At 36.8% G+C, this 7,555-nt stretch overlaps 4 protein-coding genes across 4 annotated transcripts; 2 read left to right on the top strand and 2 right to left on the bottom strand.

Annotated features, from left to right (window-relative positions):
• Positions 1-644: 644 nt before the first annotated feature.
• On the bottom strand, positions 645-1,870 carry LOC118435042 (probable RNA-binding protein 46). The gene is made up of 5 exons (XM_035850100.1): positions 1,749-1,870; positions 1,596-1,674; positions 1,291-1,497; positions 1,025-1,217; positions 645-929 (listed from the first exon to the last, which is right to left on the bottom strand). Exons 2-5 carry the CDS (start codon positions 1,666-1,668, stop codon positions 833-835), a joined length of 570 nt encoding a protein of 189 aa, XP_035705993.1. The 5' UTR covers positions 1,669-1,674; positions 1,749-1,870; the 3' UTR covers positions 645-832.
• Positions 1,871-4,114: 2,244 nt separating this feature from the next.
• On the top strand, positions 4,115-4,684 carry LOC118434748 (centriolar coiled-coil protein of 110 kDa-like). The gene is made up of 2 exons (XM_035848895.1): positions 4,115-4,346; positions 4,414-4,684. The coding sequence occupies exons 1-2, from the start codon at positions 4,125-4,127 to the stop codon at positions 4,555-4,557; spliced, it is 366 nt and encodes a 121-aa protein (XP_035704788.1). The 5' UTR covers positions 4,115-4,124; the 3' UTR covers positions 4,558-4,684.
• Positions 4,685-4,990: 306 nt separating this feature from the next.
• Positions 4,991-5,848, top strand: LOC110847112. Its single transcript, XM_022093968.2, has 3 exons — positions 4,991-5,287; positions 5,364-5,428; positions 5,527-5,848. Exons 1-3 carry the CDS (start codon positions 5,158-5,160, stop codon positions 5,728-5,730), a joined length of 399 nt encoding a protein of 132 aa, XP_021949660.1. The 5' UTR covers positions 4,991-5,157; the 3' UTR covers positions 5,731-5,848.
• On the bottom strand, positions 5,768-7,535 carry LOC110847111 (U3 small nucleolar ribonucleoprotein protein IMP4). The gene is made up of 7 exons (XM_022093967.2): positions 7,390-7,535; positions 7,163-7,271; positions 6,986-7,092; positions 6,780-6,899; positions 6,415-6,702; positions 6,161-6,332; positions 5,768-6,089 (listed from the first exon to the last, which is right to left on the bottom strand). Exons 1-7 carry the CDS (start codon positions 7,390-7,392, stop codon positions 5,935-5,937), a joined length of 954 nt encoding a protein of 317 aa, XP_021949659.1. The 5' UTR covers positions 7,393-7,535; the 3' UTR covers positions 5,768-5,934.
• Between the last annotated feature and the right edge of the window lie 20 nt (positions 7,536-7,555).

Here is a 7,555-nt window from a genome sequence, read left to right as displayed (position 1 = left end):
GGGTAGGACTTCCATTCCCCTTTTTTTGGGATGGGCAAATTTGGAGCAATACCTCTAAAAGTTTCCAACCGGAGACGCCGGAAGAGCGAAATGATCGCCTTTTAGCATACCCGTACTCGTACATGGACCCATTATTTACATCGAAAAAGTTTGATAACGGCACCCTTGACAAGTCAGCGATCAGCAGTTTTGGAATGCATGACTGTTTTGGCAACCCATTGGACGAATTTGATGACTGCGGTGGGCTACCATTTTGGCTAATCGAGAATAGAATTTTGAGGAAGCCTCGGAAAATTACTTGGGCCGGATACAACTGTTGGGAGTCTTTTATTCCTGATTATACTTGTGGAGGACCATCAAATGCGCCCCGATTAATTAAGCATATTTGTGATACGTGGTCAAAATATATATCTAGTCCTCGTTAATATATGTAACTAATTTAATAAATAAATGCAACTTAATATTTAGTATGGCAATGATTGAACGATTTGAGACATTTAATGCTGTATTTGTACTCGAATTTCGAATCGATGAAGTATGCTAGTACTACTATTACTTCAATAAACTACAATGAATTCACAGTATTATTAACAAGGAAATAATTTATTTCAAGTGTAATTCATAAAGTATCAATTCATGGCGAAAATAAATATAAAAATCATCAAAGATATGCGCCAAATCAATAATATCATCGTTAAATAAGTTCATCGTTAAATCATAAATAAAAAACATCAAACACGATACAATACTAAAACGACAAGTCAAAATAAGTTCTCCTCTTTTACATAAATCTCCAACCAGCGATGACAACCAAGCAGGTGACGAAATTTGATCATTTGTCGGACGGCTGAGCCCACTCCACAAAGCAGCACTGGTCCCACAGCTTAACTTTTCTGGACAGAAATAATCTCCGAGCGATCGATGCAGCTCTGTATGGGATGCAAATTAATTATTAATTACCAATTATTTACAAAAGTTCATTTTGATTCTGAACGATTAATATATTTTGTATGCATATTGTAACCTGTGAGTAGTAAAATCGACCAAGCACGACTGATTATTCTTTCCATCGTTGTGAGGAACAACGGTCACATTTGTGACGTCATTACAAACTCGATATATTTCTTTTCGAACGTCTTCTTCACTTTTGTTTGGGGGAATCTTAGGAATATGCAGGCTGCAATTATCCAACGACATCACAACGCCAATTTTGCTTCCTATAAAAGAACATATAAAGGACATGGTCAAGTAATTAAATAGCTCTAAATGGTTGTGCTAACAATTGTTGACCTTTCTGAATTTCGAATCCATTTAGCACGTGAATTGCTTTATAGGCATGCTGTTTCTCAAAAAAGCGAACAAAGCAATAACCTCGGTTAGTTCCACTGAAGTCCATCATCATTCTGACTTGATAAATTGGTCCCGCATTCTCGAATATCGAGTAAATATGGAACTCTGTACAAGCTCGAGGAATGTTAGAGACAAATACTTCGGTTCCTGCAAGATAAATAGGATGCAAAATTTAACAAAATGTTACCTACCGAAGGAACCACCACTTAATTAAGAAAACACATAATAATTGTTGTAATACTCACCCTGCTGCAGTTTCAAATTACATTCCACCGGGGGACCGTACAAACGTTGTCCATTCTGCTGACTCCACTCCATCTTCGTCTGTTCAGGAAAGAAAAATTATTAGCAAGCTAAATAAATATGCACAAAAGATCAATTTAAAGATTTTCACACACTATTGAACTGTTGGGAAGTAATTTCTTGGAAACAAAAATTAGGAATGAAGTAGCAACTGGAACGGAGTGGAAACTGGACGAGTTTTTGGGGAGGTGTATTCGTGACCAAAGCAAGAATCGCAATGAAGCTTTGCTTTGCCTCGGTAGGACTGAATTGAGCGAAGCGAGTTGCTTACCTTCAGCTTGGCGTCTCTTTATTTCAGGGTATCCTTGAGAATAATGCTCAGATCGGAATTTGGCGATAATGCTAAAAATGGAACCAAAGGCAATTGAACTTTCTGACCTTCCCTGATTCATGATTCGTGTGATGAGAAATAAACTGCATTTACAAAGGGTTAGAACTACGAATTTAATTATTTAATAATTGGATTACACGGAGTTTAGTGGAAAAGCCGAAGGAAAAGTTGTGTTTTATTTGGTCAATATTTCGAATGCTATCTGCCATTCATTATCAAGACATTTACAAGAAGATGAATTTAATTATGATATTTTAGAAAATATTTATATGTATTGAAGAAGGGTTGAGTGTAAAACTTTGTGAAAATTTGGACTATTATTTGAACTTATCGCATTGTTTTCATAACTTATTAATTACATAGTGAGTGACATTTAAAAAAATTAAAATCAAGTGTTATCTGGTCTAAATATTTTATTTATTTAATGTAGCATCTTCTCCCATGGGGGAAAGAACCAACTCCAATAATTCTATCTTATTCATAAAATAAGTAATGTAGCATTTAATAGTCATGGCGCTGGCGAGTCTCTGTGTCTTGGCAAAATTTTCTAAACAACCATCTTTACTTCAAGTGCAAAACCCTTGGTTTGAGATAAAGTACTTCATTTTTGAAATCGCTGGTATCAAATCTGGAATGGCAGACCTACAAAAAATGGACTCAAGTACATCGTCCTCTTCATCATCATTAACCGTAGAGGAGGGAGTGCCATCATACATCTCGTGTATTAAGGTGGATGGACTTCCAATTCTGCCACCTTTGGTAAATCAGATTGCATTGAATAGTAGACAACAAATACGCATAAAAACATATTTCCTTGCAATTTATCAGATGAATGAGAACAAGAGAGCCGAAATGCGCTATTTTCGTCAAGTCGCTATCGAGAAGGAGCGAACTCGACAGTTTTTAAAGGATTTAAATGCAGAGATAATCCATCCATCTAATCTATTTTCACACGAAGTCCCATCTACACCTAAATATTTGACTTCCACGCCGAGAACATACGTGAAAAACGAAGCCAAAGACTGCTCCACTGTTGAACATTTGCAAGGACATCAGAACTTTAGGTTATCTGAAAAGTGTGAAACTGGACAGGATATACGGATGGAAAGCGACAGCCATTCGTTCGTCTGTTCAAACACTACCTTCATTATCAGCAATTATGGAAAACGCGTGCAAAATGAGGAAAATTGGGACAATGAGAATGAACTTGACGTTACTGAGAAACTTTTAGAATCATCAGCTATAGTTTTGAGACGTCATTTTAATACAATAACAACAGATTTTGTCCCAATAAAACTGGAACGTCCAACCCAATATTTTGATAATTACGAGGGTGATGACATTGGTCAAACAGAACTTGACGCTTCCAAGTCTATTTTGGCCAAGGGAACTGAGAATTTCTTTTTATCCGACTTAAGTGCCAAAGAGAATCACAATTGCGGAAAAGAAATTCCAAATACCAATGCCAGAAATCGGTCTTATACCGTTTTAACCCCCAGTGCGGCTCTACTGGCTTCTGGACTGGGCCCTGTACCTATGATTTCTCCAGTATCAACAAGTAAAAGAAGATCCCCCTCATCAACTTTAATAAACGGAAATGAACCTCTGGATCCTCCTGAAATAAATGTGATTTTTTTGTATTCCAAATGATTATTTGTCACAATAAGAAACGCTCGTTGTATCTTGTCATAGGGTCAGAATGCAGTTTCTCAGTTGCAAGATTTAAAAATCAAACAGAGTAACACAAACCAAACTGAACTTCGACAAGACGTTATTTCTCGAGTCGAAATGCAATATCACAAACAACTAAAGTCATTGATGACAAGCTATGAACACCAAATAGAAAAACTTCAAAATGATTTTGAAACAAAAAAACAAAAGATTCTACTAGAACATTTCTGTAGCTCGCCGATAACGCCAACAAATTTGAACGCTGGCAATCAGACAGAAAGTTTGCTGTTAGCCTCTAATTCCAGGAGAGACATTGGATCACCGCCTTTGAGGGGCTTCATACTTCTAGACTCACTGGATTTACAGTCAGTAAATTTGAGAATTCCACCAGAGGTAAAATTACTTTAATCACTAAGAAGGAGATTGTATGAATGAAATCCGATGCGTCCCGTAGGCACTTGACCCTGCAATGAAGCCCAAGTTTGACAAACTCACTGCTCGAGTGAAAGGCTATCTGACCAGACGACTTTTACACACCGAAAAGATACAGCTTATCATTCAAACAATTCGAGACACTGTAGAATTACTGCTAGAGTTATACACAGAAGAAGAAACAAGTTCGCCTAACCTGAATGGTTCGATTGGAATCAAAAAAGGAGATAGGATATTTCACCATGGGCTGGTTCACCAGGTTCGTAATCTTAAAATTTCAACAGATCAAATGAAATTAAAAATTGTTTTAATGTATTATATTGCAGCTGACCAACGCGTGCTCGTCATTTAATGACATTTTCTTCCAAATTTCGACCAAAGAGAGAATGACAATTATTGCAAATGACAGAGGCAAAGTTGTTCTACCTAAAACTCCAATCAGTCAACATCAGTGTCTGCAGTATGCTTAATTATATGCATTTAGCGCATTTAAAATACATTTGTTAGAAATGCAATCGCTGGCTTTTTATATTCCGTAGCGTCCTCAAAGAAAGAAAAACTCCCTGCAGAAACACCCTGCTCCCTGCAACGCCTACAAAACACAGCAAAATCTAATAAACAAGAACCAAATTAAACCACATAAGTTTACGATTAAATCGATTGTCATATAGTTAATGTTTGTGTGGTTTGATATGTATTTGTAAATCTTGAAATATTTTTTTACAGATTAAATTATTTTATTAATAATTATATTTGTATCATTTATGAAATATGAACTATCAGTATTGCATTATTCCATATCTTTCCATTGGGCACAATTACTGTCACCAAATGTGCATACATACTCTATACAATTTGGGCACGCTCCTTTACTCAAGAAGTCGCTTCATGTATGTACATATGTAACTTGGATACCGGAATGCAAACACAAGACTTCCGTGTCAGAGCGAGATCAACTACACTTTCACACTGCAAGGAAATCTATCAAATTTCTTGGTCATTTAATCAAGTTATATAGATTCGAAAATATTATATACTGAATTTTTTGCTCGCAAATTACGATTCACAATATGGCTGAATCTGTACTGAATCAGGGAGGACTCTATTTGGACGAATTGACAAGAAAAATCCGACTTTTACATCCTGATTTCCATCAACTGACACAAGAAATTACTGGAGACTTGGAAGACTACTTTCAAGGTACTGCTAGGATAATTGTATTGAATATTTTATTTCTGCAATTTATTGGCAATGTGGCTAAATGTTTATTTCATAGTGTCGAAGGATACAGAAACTGCAGCCGTCAAGTTGAATGATGCATTGAAAGTTGTGGTTGAGCAGGTTAGTTCTATGCAGAATTCGGAGTTTGAGATACATAAATACAAATACTCTATATTTATAAATTTTGAGTTCAACTTATGCTTTCTAACTACTTAAAGACAAATCGTGAACGAATGGAAGTGATTGGGAAACGAAGTCAAATTTTGCTGGCAAACAAAGAAGGAACCCGAGCTCATCAGCAAATGAAGGCCGCCTTACAAGATCGACGTGACCATCTCGAACGACTCACGCAACATCATGAATCACTTCTTCGAGTGGAACAAGAACTCGAAGATGTGCTGGTTTGGCTGTCCAAGAAATGAGAAATACAATAAACGAATAGATACCAATTCAGTATAATTAAATTATTAACATTTTATATGAGGTTTGTATTTGCGTTGATTTGGTTTACAATAAATGCTGGGTCAGAAATAATATAAACCTGTGCTATATATTATATAATTTTGTAGGCGAATACAAAAATCTTAAACCAGAAGGAATACAAGAATGCACATTATGTATGTAGCTTAGGCAGTCGGAGTTTCGATATCCGCATCTTCAGTCCAGCCGTCATCATCAGAAAGAAATCTACGTTTGCGTGCCGTATTCATATAAGGCCTCCAAGCCCACTCGACGTCCGCAGCGGCAGCATTTTCTAAAGTGCCCAGTTTTATTTCATACACTGAAATAAACATAAAAGCTAGTGACAAACTCTTCGTTAAATAAATTGGATAACCACAATTTGATGCTTACATTTCAACTGAAATCTGGGGCCCAACTCTGATAATTGAACGTCTCTTCCGTCCTCCGTCTTCTTATGTACATGATGTCTCACAGCGATGTAGTCATCATGATTTGCAAATGTAATCACTCGTTTACTATCAACTTTTGGTACAGGAAACAAGTACTTGAGAATATTTGAAACCTAAGCAAATATGACAGTTTTTCAATAAATGCATTACATATTATATCGTTGAATGATTATAAGAAATAAAATTGTCCTTTACCCGTGTCCCCAAAGGTGACTTGAAATTGTGAAAGACGAGATGAGGGTATTGTTGGGGGGCATGGCCAAGCCCTGGAATGTCGTGCCTCATAACAGTTCCGGATATTGTAAAGTATGCTGTCGGCCCGTACGGCAAATGACAAATGGTCAGCCCATCAGGCTCTCCTCGATGTTCTTGAACTATAAGTAGGTCCGTAACCCCGTTGGATCGACAAGCACCAACAAGTTGTCCCAACTCATAGCCACCTCTGTTTATCCTCTGACAGTTTGGAACCAGTAGACGCATTTCCTACAAATTTTATGAATTATAACATTTTAAATTCTTCTCTATACGGCTATACGATTTGCAGTTGTGATGTGATTTACCTTTGTAAACATTTTTAATCTTGCAGATGGATCTCGAGAAGTTGTAAGGACAACTTTTGGGTCTTCGACTCCAGCCCATCGGTATTCATCGTCCTGACTTGAAACTCCGGTACCTCCGGACTATGTTCATTAAAAAAAACTTTGCATTATTATTCATTTATAAGTCATCATACACGAATTGTAAATTCAATATTGTGGCATTGCACCTCTCCTCCTATCGCAGAGGCCAAACCTGGTGCCTTATCGTCCCATTTTAATGATTTTTGCAAGCTAAGAGCTGAATTCTTCAGATCTGTGTCAATTGGTGTCCCATCTGCGATAAGGATTACATTTAATTATTAGTACAATCTGTCCAAAACTTACAATTAAAATAAAATAATTACCATCCAACGCCCTCTTAAGCCGTTCTTTTTTCTCTTGGATAGACTTTTTTCGGTCTTCAACCCCCTTCCGATAAATGAATTCTCTCCTTAAACGAGATTCTCGCCGCAGCTAAAACAAATTAACAAAACGATCCCTCAATTTCAAATTAAAGCTTTCAAAGTGGGAAACATAGGCAAAATTTTCGAAACAAGCATTACAAACCACACATCAATTAGCGTTTACTTACCATTGTAGAACTAAATTTGTGAATGTTTCTTGAACTTTTGAACAATAATATTTCAGTTATTTTAGTTAGCTAAATAAAATAACTTCAGCCGAGCGACTTTCCACGTGCAACATGAACAACACGCTCCACTTGATGAGGCAAAGCGAGACTCTCTGCCGGGCAAGCT

This window comes from Folsomia candida, unplaced genomic scaffold (genome assembly GCF_002217175.1).
Source record: "Folsomia candida strain VU population unplaced genomic scaffold, ASM221717v1 Fcan01_Sc003, whole genome shotgun sequence".
Classification (NCBI taxonomy): Eukaryota; Metazoa; Arthropoda; class Collembola; order Entomobryomorpha; family Isotomidae; genus Folsomia; species Folsomia candida.
This window is presented reverse-complemented; position numbering and strand designations above follow the sequence as displayed.